The 25,770-nt window shown below is 42.1% G+C and overlaps 1 protein-coding gene across 22 annotated transcripts in view; it reads right to left on the bottom strand.

Moving 5' to 3' along the window:
- Positions 1-25,770, bottom strand: part of KALRN (kalirin RhoGEF kinase) — a 492,818-nt gene that overhangs the window by 74,010 nt on the left and 393,038 nt on the right. For 15 of the 22 annotated variants that reach the window (XM_079992485.1, XM_079992495.1, XM_079992497.1 and 12 more), the window contains one exon: positions 18,733-18,979. In XM_079992485.1, the coding sequence (XP_079848611.1) occupies positions 18,733-18,979 (247 nt within the window). Of the gene's footprint in view, positions 1-4,079; positions 4,267-18,732; positions 18,980-25,770 lie in introns of those variants that run through there. The other 7 variants (XM_079992486.1, XM_079992487.1, XM_079992488.1 and 4 more) reach the window with 3 other exon arrangements.

Here is a 25,770-nt window from a genome sequence, read left to right as displayed (position 1 = left end):
AGGCGCGCTTTCGCTAATGGGGCCTCCCGTTGCCATCGCGCCGCTGCCATGCAATTTCCATTCTCAGCCTGGGGCAAAGTTCTCAACCCGAGGTACTATTTGGATATTTAATTTGGCACATTTTACTAGAGAATCTTCTGCTATTCTATTTTATGCAACAATCAATATTAGTAGTTGTGACCATGGTTTATATTGTATGTGTGGTGCCCGATGATTTTTATGGTTATTGCTGTTTTTCCTTTTGTTATTTTTCTGAATGGCTAGCGCAATAAAAGTCGATGATGATGATGAACCCAAGGTACTACTTCCAGGTCAGTGGAGTTTGTAACCCGAAGTATTTGTAACCTGAGGCACCACTGTACAATTCTTTAGAGATAGACACACGGGAGCACCTATGACTTTAACTCCATTTGCATGTTCACCAAAGAGTACCTTTGAAATGTCTATGGCCCCATCTGCACTATATTTAAAGCTTAGTTTAAACAGTCATGGCTTCCGCCAAAGAATTCTGAGAAGTGTAATTTGTTAAGGACGCTAAGAATTCTTAGGAGACCCCATCCTCCTCAAAGTGCTACAGTTCCCCGAGTAGTTTAACAAGTAATCCCTCTTCCCAGGGAACTCAGGGAATCACAGCTCTGTGAGGGGAAAATGGGTTGCACTAACAAGTCTCAGCACCCTTAACGAACTACACTTCCCAGGATTCTTTGGGGAGAGCCATGACTGTTTAAAGTGGTATAAAACTACTTTAAATGTACAGTGCAGATAGGGCATATGTGCCTCTCTTTGTGTAAGTGCACACACATTACTGAGAAAAAATTGTGCATTTCTTACTGGTCGGGAACCAGAATGCGAGCACCAACCTAGTATCACTAAACCAAAAAGCAACAACTGGGAGCTGTCTTTCATAGGCAAGTGATAATTGTAACATTTATTGGGTTTAAAGGTTCAGCAGCAAGCCAAAGTAGGGAAAGTGTTCTCTGTCATTTGTTTTCAGGTCACCTTATGTCATAAAATTATGTGCCTGTCCCTATAATGGGTCCTCTGGATGTAAAGATCCAAACTTGATACTTGAGAGAACCGTATGACCCAGACCTTGGATTACCAATGGAAGTTCAACAACATTTCTATGGACTAATTTAAAGTCAGGAAGACAGACCTGACTTTCTAGGGTCCACATTGGGGCATTATCTTTGGGACATTTCTCCTCCTGAACAAGAGCAGCAGAACGTGGAGAATTTTTTAAAGCCCATATTTATGCCATCCACACCACCAGATATTCTTTGTTAAACTCCTATATTCTGCACAGCAAGTGTTTCTCCAACTCCCAAAGGAATATTACAACCAGAACCTAGAATCACGAAATCATATAATTGTAGAGTTGGAAGGAACCATGAGGGTCATCTATTCTAGCCCGCTGCAATGCAGAAAACTTTGACCCATGGGGCTTGAACCCACGACCGAGATTAACAGTCTCATGCTCTACCTAATGTCCTGATTAGGTAGCAAGAACACTAGAGATTTCCCTACTGTTATACTGAACTGCAGCTATGCAAAAAGGTCCAGTTTATTTCTCACAATAAAAAACTTCACTCACTGAGATCTTTGAAAGGAACCCACAAAGCAACGACTAAGACACCATGCTGAACTCTGTCCATCTGAGCCTTTTTGCATGTCCACAACCACCACCTACACTTTATAAAACAATGCTGTACAACTGTTGTAACAATGAAAGTTTACACTGGATTTTGAATTTGCATTGCTATGGTGGCAAAAGAGGGCATATCTTGTTGCTTAGCATTTCTTGTAAAGAATGCAACAGAATGGTTACTGCCTGCTACAACTGGGGGTGAAATGCAAATAGCAGAACCGTATGACCACAGAACAGAAGCCAGATTCTGACAGAACAGAAGTCAGTTTCTGGAAAGTCACCACTTTTTAATCACAGCTAGAGGAAGCAAAATTATTCCTGGGGCATGAAATTATATGAGCACTTAGATGAAACCAAAGCAACTGGCACATATTTTTGAAGTTTAACTTCTCAATCTTTTTATGTGAGAAAATAAAATATCTAAGGTACTTTAAAAATAAAGAGAAGCAGACTTTGAAAATTAAAGACTGCATATGGCTTATTAAGTCTGTTGAAGGAGATTTCTGCCTTTCTAAATGTATCTCAAACTACATGCATATGCTGGGTGAAAAAAGCACCCATGGATGGTTATAAAATTTGTGGCTACGCAGTTCCCTAGCAAATACATGAGACCCATGAAGAAAATTCCTCAAGTGTGAGTAATAACAAAGCATTAATATATATTGTCTGTACAGTTCTGTAGAACAGGCTAGTTTTATAGGCTCAAATTGCTGATGGGCAGTGGATAAGGCTAAGCAACAGTGCCTAAGGCCTCCTAGGGAAGTGGTCCTATAATGAGAGAAAACAATGTTGGGGAAGAACCAACTCAATGGGATTCTATGAGAGAGATAAGGAACCCAAGAATGATTTCCATAACCATCAGGCAAGGTGAAACATCCACCTTATCTTGCATAGGTAAATGGGCTTTATTTTAGGGTCATTGTTATGGACCTGCTTGCAACCGCCAAGAGATCCTCACACATGGAAAACCATGCACACACATTGGCAAAAGAGCATTTTTCAGCTGAGAGGCAGAGGTGAGAACTGAGTTTTCCCCCAATAGGTGATAGGAGTTGTGTAGCCCTAAGAACACTGCACAGGCAGTTCCAGAAACTGTCTCCTTTCCCCCTGCCTGCCTGGAATCCAGAAAGCAATCTGTGCACAGAAGCTTTTTGTCCAAAAAGCTTTTCTGCTGGACTGAGCAAATGCACTCTCCTTTTCAATCTCATTTGTTCATCTGTAAAATAGAAAATAATGGCCTTTCTCACAGAGGCCAAACCTATTAAGTACAATACAAATACCAATTATCATTGTTTACAACAAGCACTTATGACCATTGATTATATACCTTCTTGCTATAGAAAACCAAGTCAGGAATTATACAAACTACATAATGTAGTTAACACCTTGTCATCCCACCCACTTCTGATGAATTGTTTTAAATGCAGACTGAAGTCACTATTGTCTTTTGCAGGAACACAGAGAGAAAATTAAGAACCCCCACCCCTATTATATTTTGTCCAAAGTCAGCAGAAAGAGAGGTTTGGATTTTCGTTTATTTATACACAGCGTTTACCAAAGTATTTTGAATCTGCAATCTGGAAAGAAAGAAAAAACCCTAATGGGAGGGGAATAAATGCTTTCAGAAATACTGTAGTTCTTTCTCACAACTCCTTCAGCAACAGTTTGCTCTTATTGGCAAAGCAAGGTCACAAAGTTGTCTGCAGAAAAACTATGAACTCTGCTCCACTCTCCAGCACACACACTTTTTATCTCTGAGTTGGTTCTAAAATACAGCCTTGGTTCATTCAATCATTACATTTGTTAGTTTATTAGTATCAAAGAGTCTTTCTGGGCCTATCCTATCTTTACACAGAAGCATACTCCACTGAAATGGATGGGGTTTACTCAGCACCAAATGCACAGAGGGCTACAGCCCTAAGGTCAAATGAACATATAGAGTGCATGGGCATGTAGACAAGAATTATAGCTCCTAAAGTTGTGGTCTCTGTTTGCACTTCCTTAACCAGCAGCATATGCTGGACAGAAACCTAGAAAGAAGTCTCTCTCTCTCTCCTGGCAGAAGACATCTGAGGATATGTGCAAACAGAGATATGGAGTTGAGTGACAAGCCAGCAGCAACTAGAAACCACACACATATACCACTTGGGAAGGGTGCAGATTAAGAAGCACAAACTTCACATCAACATGCTATTTTTATGGCAGTTTCTATATACAGTACAGCTTCTTCCTAGCCCCCTTAGGGAAAACTCTTGAGCACCCTTCAAACACCAGCCATATAGCAAAGCCAGGGTTACTCATTTCAAGTTTAATATCCCCAGAGTTAGGAGTAGCAAACATTTAGTTTTGGATTTGAACAGCCTACCCTCTTCCTCCCAGAGCTCCAATGTTCAAACGAGAAGCACATCCAGTTTAGTAGCCGGCTACCAACCTCTGCACGTTGGGAAACAGCAGCAACACTTGGCGAGGAACCAGCCCAGGCAAGGCGTGCTGGTATAAGCGTGCCTCCCACCCTTCATTCTGCCTGGGGGGTACTCATGGCAACCAGGCTCCGCGGAATCCACCAGCTGAGCACAGCACACTCACACCAAAAGGATCGCGCCGCAGAGTAAGAAAGAAAACTACCTTCGGAAAAAGAGGAGAGCAGAGGGAGGAGCTCTCTGGAGACAGGGGCAGGGCCAACCCCCAGCTGGTGCTTATCTACTCTTGCCTGCAAGACTGGCTCGGAACACGATTATGCAACGCGGACGAGAGCGGAGGAGGGAGGGAGCGAGAAACGCACCTACTACGAATCGCGACGCTCTCCTCTGTAGCCAAAACATTGCACAAGGGCTTCTTCCGTCTACTCGGAAAACAAATGACAACCTGTCCTTGGGGTAGACGTTGCAAACGATGAAGTAGGCAGTATGTTACTTTCGATTGCGCCAACTTTAAATAACAAAAACCCCTATGTCTGCGACCATCACATCTGTGGTATACTGCAATTAGCTCTCTAAAGATAGATCTTTTTTTTTCCCCGCGAAAGCGGGTGGGGAAAATCCACAGGTTTCCTGCCCGCTTCTTCTCAGTGACGGCTCTTTTATTTTTGGAGGGATCCCGGTCGATCAATCAGCTGTTATTGCGAATTCTGGTTACAGCTTGTCGGTGGTGTGGACGGAGAAACAGCGGGTAACCAACTTGCAGCTTCTTGGTTCTGGCGCTGCCTGTTTTCTCAGCTGGCTCCTTTGCAGAGTTGCTAACTAGCCAGAAACTGGCTGTGTGTGTGCCATTTTATTTTTTTAAATGAAACTTTTTAGGGCTTGAAGCTGCAGCCAATCAAACTTCAGGGCGGGGGCCGTTACTGGGACTGGTTCAACAATTAGCAAAGAAGGAGATATCCAACAGGTTAAGCTTTCCCCCAGCTTTCAGATGCAGTGGTGAACGAAGTTTCCCCTTTCCTACAGTTTATGGCGCTGTTGGACTCCAATACCCATCGGCCAAAATGGCCAGTTATTTGGTATGATGGGAATTGTAATCAACAAGACCTATTGGACCACAGGTTCCCCATTCCTGCTTATTTTAAGGGCAGAATGACAGGGTCACTGAGAAATTTGGCAGCCCTGGTTGTATCAGCTGTTTGTGAATCACATGCTGACTCTTCTCCAAAGCACAGTCCTTCCCTTCAGGAGCCACTTTACCCCAAGGCTGCTTATAGCATATATATTAAGATAAACATTGAGTTTAGAATGCATCACTTGGGAATGTTGCAAGAGATAAAACAGAAGGCTTATTTTAAAACAAATGTGTGCAAGTGTAGCTAATATAGGTTTTTATTTGATTTACAGTCACATAAGGTGGCTGCCTTATAGGAAGTAATTCAACTGACACAGCTCACCAGCACAGATAGACTATAACAGGGAAAACTGCATCTGCTAAATTTCAATATGCCATGGTGCAGCTGCTAAAACAAGAATTTTAATCAGGAAAAAGAAGCAACATGCCTAATTTTTGCTGCATAATAACCAGAAATTCAGCAGGTGAAAATGTTCATGCATGAAATGCAAGGCTGAGGAAAACTTCACCTGTTGTATTTCTGCCTGTCAATGCAGAAGGGCTGCCAATAATAAAAAAGGTAATGTAACCATTCTGAAGTGAGCTACACATGTCTGAGTAAGCTTCTGATGTTGTGTTTCAGTATTTATATAACCCTAGTGTTCTTGCTTCCAATTTCAGAACAATAGTTTGCTACTGAGGATGTTATATGTCATAATTCAGTTCTCAGGAATAATGAATCAACTTCAGTGGCACTAATAAGTAGGTTCATGACTCAATACTTTCAGCAGTGGTTTGTGTACAGTACCAGAGTCCAAAAGGGTGTGCGAGTGACATCTTTAAGCAATGTCAGGCTTGATGTTTTAGCAGGGAAACTCAGCCTTCACTGTGACTCCTTGCCACTCCCTTCCTTGTTTGTTCTTCAAGGTAGCTATTTTATCTATTTGAAGAATACCACAGAGAGTTGTTTGCTTTTCTTAGTCTAGTGTGGTGTGATGCTTCTGAACTATAAATTCCTTTGGAATGTTCTTAATAAATAGTGGTATTATATTAGGGCTGGCAGCTTCTTTGACTGGCCCTGCTCTTGTGCCTTTAACAGCAGCCTAGTAATGAGAAATTAGGCAGGTGAAGGCTTTTACTGCCATGGAAATAATGTGAGGAGAGAAGTTCCACCTGCTTAATTGAGCCTCTCAGTCTGTTGTTAAAATCCCAGGAACAGGGGATGGGAGGCGATGTTTCTTATCCAGTGTACCCAGCACATGGAAACCCGCCAATCAACAACATTTAACATGCATGCCTGATGCATCTGGGATTTTATAGAGACGTTTCCAAGCTGATAGTAAAAATAAAAATAGGGTTTTTTTTCACTGCTTACACATAAATTTGAACAATAAAGTGGTAGGGGAACACCCTGATAGATGCTGACTGGAGAGCAGCTACATAGTTCTTTAAAACTGAACCTGGAACAGTTGAAGCATTAGGATTTAACTGTGTGCAATGAAGCTCAGGATGGATGGACTCCAAGTTGGGGAGCAAAGCATAGTTTCCGTCCCATAAACAGAGCAGTTGCTGTCTAGTTAGCACCCACTCCTTAAGTGTCCTGTAGGTTGTCCCCAGCACATGCAAGTACTTGGTAGAGCATGAGACTCTTAATCTCAGGGTCATGGGTTCAAGCCCCACAATGAGTAAAAGATTCCTGCATTGAAGAGGGTTGGACTAGATGACCCATGTGTACAATAGTTTTCTCTGGTGGTTTTGAAGGCTGGAGATTTATTGGTGGAACACAAAAGCACAATAGAATGAGAAAATGAAGGATTAAATCATCACTTATTGCAACAGACAATTATTGATTTGTGTTTGTAAACAATGTGAAATTCTTTACATTTGCTTATCAACAACTGGAACTCATTGCTTCAGTGTACGTTAGAAATACACACAATGCACACCCACCCACCCTGGTAGGGCTCCTATGTCTTTAACAGAAGTAGCATTGGCGTAAGTGAGCAGGTGAAAGTTTTGTTAGCATGGAGATTATGTGATGGGGATGGCTTAATATTTTGAATTTGGCCTTTTCATAGGTTTTAAAGCTCTGACAGTGGGAAGAGAGCTGGTAATGCTAGAGTGTTCTTTTGACTTTACAGCACATCACCTTTCTGCAAACCCTCCACAACCGAATCTCTCAGGAGCTATATCAGCTCTTTGACAAAACATGATGTCCTTCTGAGCCACCTAGAGGGCATTTCTATCCCAACAATAATCATAGAACAAAGCTGTCCTTTATGGTTCTGTCTCATGCCTGTATTGAAATCAGTTGTGACTTGCTTCCATCTGAGCAAAACAGGTTGTGACAAATAACGTGCCATCTGTTCCACTGAAAGAAGATGATGAAAATACTGAGGTTTCCAATGGAAAGTTGCAATAAAATATCTGCCTTAGCAAAATATTTATTCAACTAACCAAATGCAAATTTCCCACCAGCCTTGTTTCTCCACAGCTAAGGCAAAAGAGAGGCATAATGGACAATTGTCAGCTTTTGAGGAAGTATACAGGTGCCATGAATACCAGCGGGAACATAAAGGAGAGGCAAAATGGTTTCTTTGAGGGTAAGCAACATTTTCAATAAAGCTAAATGTATTTTTTTTGGCCTGTGGAAACATTCCAATGATCACTTGATTCCTCAAATTATGGAGGAAGAAGCAAACCCTAAAGCAGGCAGGTTCATGCTATATTAAACTTCAGATCCACATTTTCTGGAAAATAAACTAGTTACTGGAAGAGCAATCTAACCAAACCTGCTGTTTTAATTTTGAAACAGACATGCTGCTGTAGTACTTCAGGGCAGGGAAAACCACTGCGTTATTTTTGAGTCTTGTGTGATGACACAAGTATCAAGAGGTAAGAGTGGGATTTCGGGTAATTATGACTACAGTGTTGGGATACGGGTTGACTGTAAATGAGGATTGAAAAATCCAGCATTGTCTGACACAACATTAAACATACTGCAAAGAATAATGGATGATTAAGAGCAAATTTTCAACAAGTTACTCTCCTCTCCCTTGTCTATATAACCATGAAAGGACCGGGAGAGCCTGTGTCACACTACTTCTATCTAAATACTCTACAAGCACCAGTTTTTTAGAGCACCAATGTAGGTTTGGATCAGAAGTTTGAGAATCTTGTACACCTGCATTCCATATCAAAAAGAACATACGTTTCTTCTTATGGAAAATGGTAACTGCTAGCTTAAGCTTTGTGGCTGCCACTGTAATCTACAGAGAAGTGGACACTCACATATTAATAATATCAGTATTACAGAGTTTTAGACTTTTAACTCTTGATATTAATGTGACTGACTAAGGACCCAAATAATAACCAAGTAGCCCATCAGGCCTGGACTTTCTGATGCACTATATATAGCACTTTTTACCAGGTACATTGGTAGATTACAGCCCCATATTATTAAACTGCATAAAAATTGCATATGCTAATTTATATGCAAAGATACAAATTTAGACAAACAAAAACAAACCCTGGCTCTTGCTGTCAGGGCTTGCTCTGAGCTATGAAGTGCAAACAGGATTTTCTGGACACTGTACACTATGTCAGGGGCAAGGAACCTGTGGCTTTCCAGATGTTGTTGGATTTCAGCTTCCTCTAGTCTCAACCAGCATGGCCAGTGAAAATGGGAGTTATAGTCCAGCAACATCCAGAGGGCCATAGGTTTCCTGATGTTCCACTGTTCCACCTGAAATCTTTTGGTTAGAACTGCTTATTTACATAATTAAACTACAACAAGTATTGTCCAACATCTAGCATGACTTCTCTCTGTCTCAGTCACTCACCCATTCCCACTCACCTCTTTCCCTACCCTTACTGCATGTGCCCTGGGTAAATTCAGATGATGGGTGGGTAGGTCTAATTGGTACTGTGCTTTGCCTAGCCACATTGTTAGCAAATATTTTTTAAAATACAAAAGGCATAAAGCTCCTAGCCCACAAGCTAACATTGCAAATGACTTTTATCCAGTTGACAGCTCACAGTTATACTTAAGAAAGACATGAGATGCCCTTTGGGCAGGATAAAACCAGTTGTTTCCTTTCTGCTGTAGTCTTTGTCATTTAAAGACTATTGCTAAAATACATTATGAAATTATCAAATGAAACCTCATCATGGCTTAGATGGTACCTGAATTCTAGTTAAGCTGTGGATAATTTTTTATCCCTTCCTTCTTCAGAAAATAAAAGGACACCTTCTGTCTCTCTCTAAATAAACTCTAAGTTTAAAATAGAATGGTACCAATTCTGTTTCTTAAAATAGTCTTTCCTGTTTTATTACAGAATTTACAGAGGAAATAAAGAGCCTGATGAATTGCCAGTGGTGCTTCTCCAGGGATAACTTACTACCGATTAAAGTCAAGTGACTTTAATGATACATTTGGTTTGCCAGTTCTGGTAAACAAATATAAGTCTAGATAAGCTTGTGTGCTCAGAAACAACGTGACTGCAATCTAAAATATACATTATAGACAACAAAGCTTCCAAACCGTCTACTCTAGAAATCTAGCCCTATCACAATACAACCATTTTAATACACTTTTCATTTCCCTAATATTCTGTTCATAATATTGCTTTAGGCAGTGAGGGGAAGACTAATGTCATCAGAAGCACAAGTGGCAAAATACATTCCACTGAAGCTAATGACAAATTCAAAGCAACCTGCTCTCCAGTTGTTGGGCCAGAGGGAACTGAAGATAACTGAGTTAATTTAATTCACTTAATTAGGAGAAACACAACCACCTATGATTAAGGGCCAGAAACAAAGAGACATCATGAGCATGACATGTCCAGTCCGAACATAGCTGCAGGTCAAGAATATAAATCTCATAATTTTTAGATAAATAGGTTATACTAAGTTATTTGATTCAGATAAATAAATTAAGCCAGGTGCTACAACACAGAGAAGATCTGAAAACGTTGGTTGTTGAGCCTTTCCAAGAGGAATCTGTCCTGGCATTTTAGCACAGTAGATCCATCAAATTTCTCACATTCAACTGTTACATGCTTTCATATAAAGTATGGCAAGAGGAAAGGCAGATCACCTTTGGTGAGGCTAACAGCCTGATCCTATGGCCCATCATAGCTGCTGGACATACAGTATCTTACATAAAGATGGTGGGACACACAACTTTCTTTTACAAAGCGTGTTCTCCTTCATGGAGAGCACGTGTTGCGGTGGGGGCTGCCAGAACACTCCAAAGTTGGGGGGCGGGCTAATTGATCGTTGGCCACTGATGCGATTGGGGCTTCCCTTGTTGTTGGGAAGAAGTTAATGTTGCCATTTATTGATTGACAGCCAGAAATAGTAAAACCCCTTGCACGAGGCTAGGGCTTCCTCTTTTCGCCCGTGCACTTATGTGGCCCCTCAGTTTGAAAAGAAGACCCCTGAACCTCAAAAGCCAAAAACAGGAGGTTTTAAAAAGCGCTTGTATTGCTGGGATTACAGTAAAGGCTCTTGCCAGCGACAACCATGTAGGTTTCCTCATGTCTGTGAAAAATGTGGTGGCAACCACCCGGGCTCCACTTGCTTTGGCGGCCGCCGGCCCTTTCGTGGGGGAAAGGGGGGGTCACAAGCTGCAAAAGCGCCCCCCCCCTCAAGCAGCAGCTGGCGCTTCTAAGTGAGGCGGATATGGTTTTAGCTTATACGCCGGTACGGCTTCCAGAATTGGTTCATTGGTTGCAGTTTTACCCTAACCGTGAGGCAGCTGCTTATTTACAGGAGGGCTTTTCTTCTGGTTTTAGGATTCCGGTAGCTACGGTCCCCGTAGCACGGAATCCGGTTAATCAGCAGTCAGTTAGGAAAAGGCATGAAGTGGCACGTAAAAAGATTGAGAAAGAAATTGCCTTACGTCGTATGGCAGGCCCCTTCCTGGCTCTTCCTTTCGCTAATCTGCATCTCTCCCCCTTGGGAATTGTTCCGAAGAAAGCCCCCGGGGAGTTTCGCCTCATTCATAACTTATCACACCCCAGGGGTTCGTCAGTAAATGATGCTATCCCCCCGGAGCTTTGTTCGGTAAAATACGCTACTCTTGATCATGCGATCAAGATGATCAGAAAATTTGGGACAGGTGCCCTGCTGGCGAAATGCGACATTGAGTCTGCTTTTCGTTTGTTGCCAATTAATCCTCAGGATTTCTGGCTTTTAGGGTTCCAGTTTGAAGGGGCATTTTATTTTGACAAAGCCATGCCCATGGGCTGCTCAATTTAATGCGCAGCTTTCGAGTGCTTTAGTACTTTTCTCGACTGGGCCTTGCGTTTTAAAACCGGCCTGGATGGGGTGACCCATTTTTTGGATGACTTTTTACTGGCCTCGGCGAGGGACACGGGTGACTGCCTGGCCCTGCTTCAGGCTTTCGCATCTCTTACGGAAGAGTTGGGTGTCCCATTGGCATCGGATAAAACCGAGGGACCTTCCACTCAATTGACTTATTTAGGTATCCAATTGGATACAGTTGCATCTACATCTCGCTTACCTGAGGACAAATTGGTTAATTTGCAAAGGATAATAGAGGAGTTGCTCCCATTACGTAAGGTGACATTGCGTCAGTTGCAGTCCTTATTAGGCCACCTTAATTTTGCATGCAGGGTGGTGGCTCCCGGTCGCCCATTCTGTGCGCGCCTGGCCAGGCTTACGGCCGGCTTGCGTGCCCCTCATCATCGGGTGCGGCTGTCACCTGCTGTAAAGGCGGATTTGCAGTTATGGCTTGAATTCTTGAATGAATTCAATGGGGTGTCATTATGGCAGGACACTTTGAACCTCCATAATGACTTCCAAGTGCATTCTGATGCAGCAGGCTCTCTGGGTTTTGGGCTATACTGGAAAGGTCGTTGGTGCGCATTGCCCTGGCCGCCATCGTGGCGAGGGGAGCCTATTACGCGGGACTTAACTTTTCTTGAGTTCTTTCCCATTGCAGTGGCAGTGCACCTGTGGGTCAAGGAATTCAAGGACCATCGAGTCTGTTTCTGGCCCGATAACCAGGCCGTTGTGAACGTGTTGGCAAAAGAGTCGTCCCGTTCAGCCAGGGTATCGGCCCTTCTCAGGGCTTTTGTTTTGCATTGCCTGTACTTTAACATTGTGTTTTCAGCTCGATTCATCCCTGGCGTTTCTAATGAAATCGCTGATGCTCTGTCCCGTTTTCAGATGGAGCGGTTCAGGTCCCTTGCTCCAGAGGTGAATCTGCTGCCAGAAAATTTCCCGGATCATCTCTGGAACTTTGGCAGCAATTAGTCTTACAGGGAGTAGCCACGTCCATTTCACCTTCCACTCTGCGCTCATATAATCGAGCTTGGACTGACTTTTTAAAAATTTTGTCGTCAGTCTTTGTCTATGGAGATTGAGTCATCTCCTTCTACTTCACAGGTGCTGCAGTATTTGGCGCACCTTTTCCAATTGGGTCGAGCGGCCAGGACGCTCAGGATGCAAGCAGCAGCCATCTCCTTCTTCTGTAAAGCCTTCTTTAATAAGGATCCTTGCGCCAAATTTTTTGTGCGCAGGGCTCTGGAAGGTTGGGGGAGGCTTGGAACTCGACCCCCTTTGGTAAGAAAGCCTATAACTTTTGATTTGCTTACCAGCATGCGCTCAAAGTTGAGGAGCGTCTGCTGGTCCAGATATGAAGCGCGGCTTTTTTCAGCTGCCTTTTCTTTGGCCTTTTTTGGTGCCCTGAGGGTAGGTGAGGTGGTATTGGAGGTCATCCGGGGCAGAGAGTCTAGGGGTTTGCTTTTGCAGGACGTAACTCTATCCCCTTCAGCTATCGTGCTCCAGTTGGGGGAAAACGATCTGCCCGCCACAGACTGTTGTTCTTTACGCTTTACAATTCAAAGGGACTTAGTTGAATTGGCAGAGTTTTTGCCTGGTGTGAAAGTTTTTTGGTCCCAGTTGCTGCAGAGGCGCACCTGGCGTGGCAGTCACTGTCCAGCTGCCACTGAAGGAGCCAGAAAGCGCGTTAATAAGGTGGCAATGAAAACAGTCATTGCTCATGGTGGTTCCGTGATTGCGCACCCCAATATCACCTTCAAGGAGGCCGTCCTTTTCAGGGACGATGGTGTGCATCTTTCCCCGTTGGGAAATGACACATGGTTAAAATCTGTTGTGTTGGCGGCGAGCTTGAGTGCTCGGTGGCGGTTAGGCATTGGTTTATGGTTTGGTTGGTTGAGGGGCATGGATTGGCTGTGCCTGCCCCTCTAATGCTGCTGCTGCAAGGGATTCCGTTAAAGGAATTGGGAGCTAACTATTGCTTGTCCACTCTGTCAAGGGGGCTCGGGCCATAGCAATGAGCTCCTGGTTGCATTTGGGGTGAGGGCAGGTTCCCTGCTCCGCGTAACCCCCAAGTGTATTCCCCCATTCTGACTTTCGTATCGTGCGGAATGTCAGTCTGTCCCCCATGGTGGGGGCAGATAGTCGCAACCAATGCCTACGCAACCACTCACAAATTTGTATTTTAATAAAGTTGTGGCCAAAATTATGCCAAAAATCTTAAACAAAAATTTCTGTGTGATGTGTGAGTTATTGGGGTGGACCTGGGGACCTCGACACGCAAAAGTCTCCAGCCTTAACTTTGGATTTTAGCACAGGAGCTACAAAAGAGAGATGTTCCCACTGCCAATAGGTTGCCCTCCTCCACTTTCTTATCATTAAAAGACAACTTAGTCATGCACATACTCATCTATGGTAAGAATCACACTTGGAGGACCAAACAGGAAATTTTAGAAATTGCAACAGTACCTTAGCATCTTTCAGGCTGTGCCACAAATGACTATGAGGGCAATTTGGCTACTAAACATTTTTCTGGGCTACTAAACATTTTGCAGGCTCATTTCTAAGGGCTTTTGTGACTGTAAGCCAGTTTTTCGCAGAATGAGTTTCCAGCTCAGCACTTGTACAGTGGATATTGCTCCATGAGTGAGCTGGCTCATTAGCTTTAAAGCCAGATTCTTTGGCTCAAGCTTCTTAGAAAGTGTAAACACATGATACTTAAGCTAAGAAAATCTACAAAGTGTTCTGCTACTAACACCTTCAACATGACAAATTTTATTTTAAATAACTTTCTTTCTTTCTTTTTACTCCAGAGTCTGCAGGTTACCGTAATTCATAATTGCAATGGTAACATAAATAGGTATGTCAATTTTATGTAACCACTTCCTTGTACTATGTCAATTTCATGCTAGATATAGTACTATTTAAATGAAAGGAGTGAAAAAGGGAGGTGTGTTTTACTTGGCTGGATGGATAGCCTGCCTTCCATCCATGGCATCTCTGCCATCTGCCACTTCCTTTCCAATTCGAATACAGTAAACCTGCAATTTACATGCATTCAGTGCTATTTTTATAGAAAAAGAGGTGTTGGAACTCACCATTAACACATCCCTTGTTTTCTTATAATGACAATGGTGCCCATCTGAGAGGTGCCAGAACTGAGTTTTTGAGTTCAGGCTGAAAAAAAAGGCCTGCCTGCATTTAACTTGTGTGCATTCAGCTTTACGTGCATGGCAAAAAATAAAAAATAGAAGTAAGGAGAAGGAAGGGGCAGGGTTCCAGAAAAAATTACTTTGGCAATCCTACCCCAATGGGTTTTGACTACACATGATTTTGGCTTTAGATATGATCCCTGAAATGTAACCCTGGTATAAGTTGCGGGCTTACCATATGGTAATTTAATACTTCACATCTCCATTCTGCAGCAAAACTACAGGAATAAAAGACTCTTTTCCCTCTGTTAAGCTCAAGAGAGTAGTATAGACAGATTTGCAGTCTGAGTAGATTATAGATGTTATTTTCTTTCCCTGGGAAAGAAATGACAATTCTTCATTTGAAAGAGATAAGTCTTGTTCTATTTAAAACACTAACCCTTGCTGGAAAAACTAAAGGTGTATAAGAAGTTAGTTTCACATAATGCTTTTTCTTAAATTCCTCCAGAATTTTCAACATTAAACCCAGGATAGGGAATTTCCCAGTGTTTTTGGACTCCAACTCTCACCATGATGATAGAATCCGTAGTCAAGCAACATCTGGAAGGTCACCACTTCCCCCTTTCTTCCTTCAATATTGACTGCTGAGTTTACTTTACAGATATATTTTCAAAAGGCTGGAACACCAGTATCATAGTAGTAAAGGTGGAACAGGGAGGAGGAAAAGTGGAACAACACCAATCCAATGAGGCAGCAGCAAGTGCAAGCCCAATAATAACTTACAATATTGCCTCATCAGGCTTTTGCAGATCATCTATGGGCACTGGGACACTTGTACCACACACACAATGCAAATTTAGTTCACGTAACAAATTTAAACACCTTTCCATATTCATGATTTGGAAAAGGATTTTTCTTCTGGATCCATCCACTTATCTAACCTGCTATAAGTACACTCAAAACTAATCTAGGTTAACCCAAGGCCAACTGGGAAGTCATTTATTGCAGCATTGTCTCTATTCTGAGCCCTCTTCATATTAAGGGGCAGATTCCCTTCCTCTGTTGTCCCAAGGGGCAGCATGGACACTGCTGTCAACATAACATTTACCTTTGGAAACTGCTGCTCTTAGGCCTAGTTTTCACTGAGTAGGTAAAGCTGTCTTTGAGCCATACCACTTGAGCCACCAGGTGATGCTTCTCCATGGCAAGGGGAGGGGGTCGAATCCCTGTTGTATTGGGTGGAATGCTTGGGTAGCATCTCCCCTGACATGCTAGTTTTTCATATGCATGGATTTTTATTTTTGTATTAGGGAGAATTGACTATGGAGTGGGTTAGCCAGACACAGCTGACTCACATCAGTGAGAATTAGTTATTAGGTCCATGCATATTTTCTTGATGTATTGACCCTGATTCTTATATTATAACTTATGTTTTTAGAATGAATTACCAATAAGTGAGTAACTAGAAAGTTTCTACCTGTAAATCAGGAGAGCCCTCTTGTGAGAGGAAAGAGTAACAGCACACTCATTTGCCACAGCAAGAAGGTGGCGTGAGTTAAAGGTAAAGGTAAAGGTACCCCTGCCCGTACGGGCCAGTCTTGACAGACTCTGGGGTTGTGCGCCCATCTCACTTAAGAGGCCAGGGGCCAGCGCTGTCCGGAGACACTTCCGGGTCACGTGGCCAGCGTGACATCGCTGCTCTGGCCAGAGCCAGAGCCGCACACGGAAACGCCGTTTACCTTCCCGCTGGTAAGCGGTCCCTATTTATCTACTTGCACCCGGAGGTGCTTTCGAACTGCTAGGTTGGCAGGCGCTGGGACCGAGCAGCGGGAGCGCACCCCGTCGCAGGGATTCGAACCGCCGACCTTTCGATCGGCAAACCCTAGGCGCTGAGGCTTTAACCCACAGCGCCAGATCACAGCAATAGTTTTTAGGAGTTGAAAAATGCTTTTAACAGTTGAAAAAGGCTCTGCTTTTTGTAGATGCAGTTTCCTTTTCTTTCACTGTGTAGAACTAAATGGTGAAAACATTCCAGAAAGACTGTAAATGCCATATTGGTAGTCAAGATAACCCTGGGACTAATTAGCAGTTGCTGCAAGAATGAGCTCACCTATGTTTATGCGCTTGCTTTGATATATGTTAACCAGCTTGCTTTGATGCTATGCTTCTCTGTAGGCTTTAGGATGCTTGGTTATTTACCTAGGCAGGGGAGCAATCTAAGACTTGGAGGCTTGCCACCTATGCCTTCATTGGCAGGCAGTGTCCGAAACTCTCATTGTTCTAGGGCTAGGTGCATTTTGCGACAGGGAATTTCATTAGCGCAAGCAGTTTCTGAGCTCTGAGAACAGTATTGCCCCTAAGATTTCAGATTAATACTGCAGAGGGGAAGGAAAGGAGGACCTTTTTCTGCCTCCCCACTTCCACCTACTCTCTGAAGACCCTCTTAAGAATATTAGGGGGGTGGGCAGGTGAAAGACTAGACCATGTGAAAAACGAACGTAATATTTTAGCTTCAGTTCATTCATTTTCAGCTTTGTATTCTTGTTATAAAAAAGTGGTCCTAGACATTCTACTGTTGTACCCATAACCTAGGTTTAAGGTGCCATTCAGCTCCTAGCTTTCATATCTAGAATGCTTGCTGTTTCTGTGTCTGTCCCAGGTCTATAAAGGCAGCAAGGCTCTGCAGGCTGTGTTGTAAATTTACACCTTCTTTTAATAAAGCACCAGAATTGATCACCTTGGCATTTTTGACATCCTTGTTTGGTATCCCTGCACCAAACCAATCACACAAGCTCACCATTGGACCTGTGAAGCAGATTTTTAAGCAATACAAAAAACTGTGTAATCTGTTTACCAGAGGTGAAAGTGGAATAAGTGCATACATCACAAGCAGTGGCTACATACCCACCATGCATTTAAAGCACATGAAAAGCATACACATGCCACCAAGAACCCTGGGAATTGTAGTTTACTCTTCACAGAGCTACCATTTCCAACACCCTTTAAAAAACTACAGTTCCCGGTATTCTTTTTTGGGGTATGTGTGTGCATGGTGTGTATTGAGCCTAAGATTCCACCTTTTTATAGAACAAATCTCAGAATGCTGAATGCCTTCTTCTGTCCCTTTGTCTAGTTTTTAGATAAATTTCTAATTACTTAGTCAATATCTTCAGAAAAATGCAGGCAGTGAAAATTGCCTACATTCTTCTGTTTGCCTGTTCACTAAGATCTTAAGGGATGTCAGTTCTTTTTACTACTTCTTTTCACTGCCTTTGCTTCTCTGTTGACACCCGGCTCCAGAATAATAGCTGTTTGTCTCTGTTACCCTCTTCCCTGAGGTTTAAGTGTGTTACTGGCTTGACCTTTATTGGGTTTTTCTTAGTCCACTTTTCTGTCCATGAACACATGAAGTGAATTATAACATTTAAAACAATATAACATAAAAACATAAAAACAAACAATATATGACAGCAGCAAACAAAATCCAACTAGGCATTCTCCACCTAGACTATATTTGTGATTGTCCAGCACAGGCAAAAGCCCAAGGGCTTTCTTAGAAGAAATGATGCTAAGGTGAATTGCTTAACAAAACTATCCTTCCCAGCTAACTGCTATAATGTGATAGAACTCAGGTGCTTTAGGTATTGCTTTTTGGATCACCTGATCAAAAGTTTCAAAAACAGAAGTTTGGTGCTTTATTTTTAAATATTCCCCCCGTTTTTTTTAACACCCTTGAAAACCCTATATAATGGGAGAAGGTGATTTTCTGAATGACTCAAAAGCCATCCAATCAGCATTATGCAGAGTCCTGCACTCATACAGAAGGAATTGTTTTATAGCAGGTACAATGTCTGGCTAAACAGTATGTAATTGGGTTTCCACTCAAGCAGGAAAAACAGGTCCCTTCCTTCCCCCACCCTCTCCTGGCTGATGCAGGTGAAAAGATAAGTATGCACATCAAAAGTGCAGACAGCACACTTCCACAGCAGGCTGGCAGCTCAAATTATGAATATCTGTACTTTTATCCTCCCTTCATTTTAGCTAGTGAATTAACAGTGGAGGGAATATCAGCCCTGTTCAATTTCTGCCTACCTTTTCCTGAAGGGAAGAAACAGTCCATCTCCACACTGCTCCGGGAATGTGAGATACAGAGAGCACTGCTGGGGACCAGCCCTTCCTGAGGAGGACTGCGCTCTGTTGTCCGTACCAAACACCAGCCGGGCCTTTCACTTGGCCTTTCCAGTAACTCCACCGTTTGCCCCACCTGGATACTCAGCTCACTACTATGGCTGGCTATAAAGTCTTGTAGTACCACAGTTAGTTCACATCCTCCAGACAGCTGCAAGGGGAGAAAATTGAAACAGAAAAGAGGAAAAGTGAGTCACCTACAACAAGGCACAGTGATATTTCATATAATATTGACTCTTGTAATGAGAAACATAGTTCAGTTTAATAGTTTCCACTCTGGATGCTTCCAATCTGTTGCTTCGGATGGGATTCAGCCACATACCTGTAGGGCAAAGCAAATGGGACTCATACAGGTACTTGTATGTTTCCTCTGATGCAAATCTGTGGGTCACTTAATCAGGAGGAAATCTCCCTTCCTCTGTGGTGTGATCCTGACTGGATATGCAACTCCTCATATGCATGCATTTCCCCACTTTTCTTTCTTAAGGTATAAGATACTATCACTGGGTTTTCAATATCACGTGTGGTTCCGCTCTCATTCAAAAGAGTGGGAGGGCTCAGTGCTTTTTTCCACTGTTAAAACCAAGTAGGTTTCACATCCTGGCTAGTGCTCAGACGTGGGACAACAAAGCACAAAACAGAGGTATCCTTGCTTAAACAAATGCCTGGACTAGCCTTCCCTTTGTGGTTAGATGCTGTTACCATCTGATTCTGATTACTATATGTTAAATCTGCCTCCAAGAATCTCTCATCTCTTTCCTGGGAAAGGATACTTTATTGCAGGATCACTAGTTTTTAAATGATGGAGCCCATGAGACATCTACTACTCCCCATGGGAGGGAAAACAATGATTATTATTATCACTGTTAGCTAAAGAGTGCCATCAGTGTAAATGGTGCATTACAGAATTAAATAAAGCAGGCACTTGGTATAAGAGTTTGCCATCTAAGAATTAGATGAAAGAGAGAAAACAGCAAGGGAGTGCTGGAAATGGCAAAACTCAGAAACACATTTTATAAATGTAATTTATGCAACACCTAAAACACTGTATCTGTCTGGTGAAGAGGTAATGCTGAGGATCTCCCCCACTATATTGTTCAGTGGTACATCTATAAGGAGGCAAGAGTCCCTTCGTGTACCCTCACCTCTTCCTCTTTAAGTTTTGAACAAATGTACAGGGTTTTTGGCTGCAAAGGAAGAGCGGTCTTTTTTAAAAAAAACAACCCAGGAAGGCTAAGACAAATCTGCATGGATACAAAGTGGCAGCCAGTGTTCTGTCTATATTTCTGTTCTGCCTTGTTATGTCCTATGGTTAAAACAAAAATAACATTAAATATAAACTTTCCATAAATAATAGAACTGAAGCAATGAAAGGAAAAGGAAAAGTCAATCTTAGCCCTTACAATGAGATAAGATATTTTACACCATAATTACTCTCAGATAAATGCTTGCAACAGCAAATATGGTATATATTGATTTGGGGGGTACATATCTTCAGCTCTAATGATAAGCACTGTTGATGTCTGCAGTGCTGAAGCGTGATGTGCTTCAGCCTTTATTATTCTCTTACCAGTCTGTGTGTAGCCTACAGGGACTAACTTGCAGCCATTCAGTTGTTGGACTGCATCTCCCAACTACTGGCCAAGCTGGCTAGGGCTAATGGGAGCTGTAGTCCAACAACCTCAGGAGGACCGCAGGTTAGACACCCCTGGTGTAGTCCACACAGCTGGCTAATGATAAAGGTAATGACTGTGCTATTCGAGAAAGGTCTGCCTTTGGCAGAGACCTACCTAGGGTCCCTTACATCCTTGGCAAGGAGTTGTATTGGCACCCCCAGCAAGGAGCTGTATTGAAAAGAATCAATAGCCTACATCCGTCTTGTATGATCTAGCTGAGATTCTTGCATTGCAAGGGGTTGGACTAGATGACCCTGGGGTCTCTTCCAACTCTACAGTTCTATGATTCTAAGTTGCACTGCTTCCTTGTTACTCTTTTTACCAAATCTTGGCAACCCTTTTTTTTCTTTTTGGCCTGTGTCTATGCTGTTTGATGTTCACAATAGTTTAGGGCAGGTACTGTTTGCTCAGCATCCCACTCAGTTGCTTCTGGATTCCTGATCCATGTACTCAACTGCATAAGGATGTGTTTACAGACTGCTCCCTCTCCTTCACTATTTTCTGTGGATCTTCCTATGAAAGGTCTTACGCAAAAGATCACTAGTTGGGTGAGAAGGAATGTAGCAGAAGATTGATTAGACCTTTATTCATAACACTGACTAGGTCTCATTCAGATTAATGTTTTCTTACCATTTCTAAAGCAAAGACACTTAAGATCTTCTCTCTCTGCATATATTACTTCCCATCATCCTTAGCCAGCCCCAAAAGCTGAAGGACTACCAAGGAACAAAATGGCTCTCAAACTGTGAAGCCAGTATAACTCCCTGGGGAGCTGCAAACCAAACTACTTCCTGACCTATCTTTATGCCTAGAGGGTTTTTTTAGTGCTTTGATAGTATCTGGAATTGGCTGCTAAACTGGTCCTTGGAATCAGCACAGAGCACATTCCTCTGTGAACAAACCCCACTTTTATTGCCCTATGGTGCTAGGAGGCTCAGGGGGATGCTTAAGCAATTCGATCTTTATGAAATCTGACATGAACTGAGCTGATCTGTAACTCTGGATTAATATGTGGATTGGAACCCAGTTATCAACTGAACTTCTCTGACACAGTTCTTGTCTCAAAATTCACCAAAATGCATTTTAAAATGCACATTTTGAGAGACAATATGTTTAGAAATAAGTACTTTAAGGAAAACATATTTAATTATGCATTAAAATTCACAGATTAATATGGAAATGTGATGGAATAGATTTCTGAATGAACACATGTAAAAGTGACATAGACAAGAAACAGACCTGAGCCACCCATCCCTAGCCTCGTATTTTCATCACAGACTTGAAACTTCCTTGGAGTGTATATCTAAGGGATCATAAGGCACTCTGAACAAACCAGGATGCCCATTAGCTTAGCTGGTTTTAGTTGCTTAAGTTACATTTTTTGAAGGCTCTGTAGTAGTTACATGGTGAACTTTGAGTTTGGCTCATTCATATGATTCCAGCATAGCAAAAAATACTATGACTGCCTTGACATACATTAGTCAATGATTTCAATGTCACAATTTAGGATTGTATGGATAATAAAGGTAGTTCATTTAAAAAGTTGAGAGAATCAGGTTCAATTCAACTCCTTTAAAAGAATATAGTCTGCATACAATGCAACACACAACCACTAGATGTCCATATTTGCTGTCTAAAGGCAAACTGGATGGCTGCATCAAGCTAGGCTGTTTTGGACTGAATGGTGGGGGTGTGATACAAGATATGCCCAGACAGTGTATATGATGGTCAATTTGTAACTGACAGCACCAACCAAAGCTTTAAAAGTACCCATCAATTGCTTACAGCAGTAAGGCTGGTAGATGTTACAAAAGCAGAGGCAAACTTTCTCTAGATGCTTCATACAACTTTTGGAAAAAATAAAGTAAAGATTCAAAGGAAAGAGGAAAGTACCCTTAAATGCTGAGGGGGAAATTTACGAAAAATAAGCGAAGTCAAGTGGCAGAATTCCTAGAAATCTACATGACCACAATGACATCAAAGGCATAGCATCTAGCTTTCTACAACAAAGCCTTATAAGCTTCATTAGCATTCCTAAAATTGCATATTTTGGATATTTTTGCAAAAATGAAAAAGTCCTTATAGCAATGAAGAAAGCTTTGAGAAAATGGATGCAATGTCTGCTAAAAGCTCAACAAGTTTTTAAGGACAGTGTAAGGTTTCCCTTGGGCTAAGGGGCAAAGGCACCTTCCTTTTATACCTTTAGGTGTCAGGCGAAAACATTCCTCTTCAACCAGGCCTTGGGCTGAAATTAACATCGTATTCCCTTTTAAATGTGCTTGTGGGAAGAGGTGGGTTTATTGGTTTGTGGCTCCCCCGTTTTTATCATGTATTCTGCATTTTCATCTTGTATTTTATCCAAGATCTATGGATGAAGGGTGGTACACAACTTGAATGAATTAATGATTAAATGAATGAATATTTTGGGCAACCAGCAGGGTTTCCATTGTCTGGTTGCAGCTTTTGGCATTTTGCTGAATTCTAGATCCTCTAGTGGCTTCGTGGGAAGCTACTCTTATCTAAGGAACAGTACAGTAAACTGCAAAAGCCTCCTCATCAATTATTTGTGACCCCATGCCTCAGACAGGGGCTAACATAAAAATCAATTTGTGACATAGCTCCTGTCAATAACTTATTAAACTCTTAATCCTCTGAAGTAGCAAAAACCGCTTGGGTCAGGGGGAGAGCACTCCTGAACTCTGGTGCTTAAGGAGCATTTGTATTATTTGACCCTCATATATTGTTACCAGGCAGAGACTCTTTGTCCTTTTCATCTTTTTTCATTTGTTAAAATGTCACTTGAGGTAGAACTCAAGCTATGGCTCCATCACAGTGGGAGTATAGCCAGAGGAATTCCAATGAAGTTGATCAAGGACATAAGGTTGCTTCTAGCGGAGCTACTTGCTGGAATAACTTTGCAACTGCCTCCCCCCTATATTAACAAATGTATAATACTGCAGGTTTGGATTAGGTCATATCCATCATCCTTGACCATTGACCCTGCTAGCCAGAACTGATGGGAACTGTAGACCAGCAACATTTGAAGGGAGCACGTAGTTCAAAGGACAACATTTTTTAAAAGCTGTCCTGGGGTGTGTGTGTGTGTGTGTGTGTGTGTGTGTGTGTGTTTTCAAGTAACACTGCTAAGATAGTTCTTAGCAGTAACTTCTATGTTCAAAGACAATTTGCCACTGGATACCAGTTGCTGAGGGACTGTTGCCTACATGACCTGCTTGTAGGCTTGCCAGAAGCATCAGGCTTTCATTTATTTGTAACAGAATGCTTAAAAGAGAATGCTGAGTTCAGTGGGGCTTTCTCCCCCAGGTAGGTTTGTATAGGATGACAGTCTCCTTCTCCAATGTTAATCCAAGTACTGTTTTATAATATACATTTTTTTAAAAAGGCTGCATGTTATTACTCACACATACACGTGAGTAACATCGGATAAAAGTTAAGCCTTGAGAATATAATATTTCTCAGGTAAATGTGTTAGTACCATTTCCAGCAATATGTTTGTGTCTCCTTATTTCTGTAATAAATTCCCTCATTAAGTTTTATTCATTTTCTTTAACAGCTTTTCACAAAGCGACCACATGTTTGCATTCAATAAAAGGAGGAGGGAACATTTATGTGAGCAAAGGCAAATAATAAAAGGGCAGGGGGAAAATTGGTAGCTGATTTAAGAGCAAATATATAAAACTGGGAAGGAGACCTTCCAGATGTTGTTTACCCCTGCTCCCATTAGCCCCACCCAGAATGGTCAATGGTAAAGGATGATGGGAGTGGTAGCCCAACAATATCTGAAGAGCCATGGGTTCCCTATCCATGATGTAGAAACTCAGGGAAATTATCACACTGTTGTGGAGTACAGTTAGATTCACAATAAAATAAAGAACAGGGAAACACAAAGTGCTGGTTCCACTCTCTGCTGCTCCACAATGCTAACTGAAACTGGTAGAGCCTTTTAAACTACAATGATGTGCTTCTTATGTCAGTCCCATGTGGAAAATGATACTTGATTTTCCATGAGGCACCTATCTGTAGGTGGCATGCCTCCTTTATTATTGTGACACTCAGCTCTCTGCAATATTATACCGTTATGTTTGATCTACGTACATCGATATGGAAGACTGAGCCAAAGAAAAACTATCAAAGATGACACTCCAGTCCTAGACTTTCTTTTTCCATATTTAAATATGGAAATGTAAGGGGAAATATCTCCATAGATCTGGACTGTAAGCATATATTTTTGCTTCTAGTTCCAATCATTGCTCATAATGACAGAGTATTATTCAAGTCCATCACAGCAATCAGATTAACCACACCTTTCCAGTAAGCCTCCTCCATAAAACCACTGGATGGGCAATACTGAACAATCCTGTGAAGGGGTTTTGTTAAAATATTGAGAGACTGAATGTCTCTTAAAGAGACATGTTTATTCTATAGCACAAACTGATTTTATCTATTCTTTATCTAGGGGAAAAATTGGTTAGATTAGGGGGAAAGCTCAAGAAATTCAGAGTAAGGAAACACTGTTAACACACAACTGCAAAATTCACAAAATTCAACACTACCAGGAGGATTTAAACAAAGCGCACATCTTCAATGAATACTAAAGAAACTGCCATTTCTGTTAGGAAACCTCTGCCCATCAGGCTTGGATGAAAGCCAGTTTTAGTCACTATGAAATTCAGAGAGCAGAAAAGTGAGAAAGATAGAGAATGATGATTAACTTATGTCTACAACCTAGGGTGGGGGTGGAAAACGGAGTCCTATCAACTCATCTCTCTCCACGTGTTGAATTTCAACTGCACATTGTTCAGTATTGTTGCCATGCCCACCTGGGTGAATAGGAAAGGGCAGAATGTAATGTTCTCTGTGCAGTTTACAACAAGTTTCCTACGTAGTTTTATAAATTGTATTTTACCTCCTATTAAAACAGATGGCACCAGTCACTTTTGTCCATCCCTGCCTATGTGTACCAGGCCAGAGAGCTATCCAAACATTTGAATAATTAAAGCTACTCCTTTATAAGCAGAAAAAAGTCCTCCTAAAAATGTTCAGATATATTTTATGCAGGAGACTGGGATGCTGCCAAAGGTATTTTTGCATGATACAGTGGTGCCCCGCAAGACGAACGCCTCGCAAGACGGAAAAACCGCTATACGAAGAGCCTCACGGAACGGAGGCTCGTCTTGCGAGGCACCACTGTATCTTATTGTCTTTGTATGGACACCCACCCTGTGCCCTGTCAACATCACATCCC

The sequence above is a fragment of the Podarcis cretensis genome (assembly GCF_951804945.1).
Source record: "Podarcis cretensis genome assembly, chromosome: 1".
Classification (NCBI taxonomy): Eukaryota; Metazoa; Chordata; class Lepidosauria; order Squamata; family Lacertidae; genus Podarcis; species Podarcis cretensis.
The sequence above is the reverse complement of the archived record's forward strand: the minus strand, read 5'-3'. Positions and strand labels throughout refer to the sequence as shown.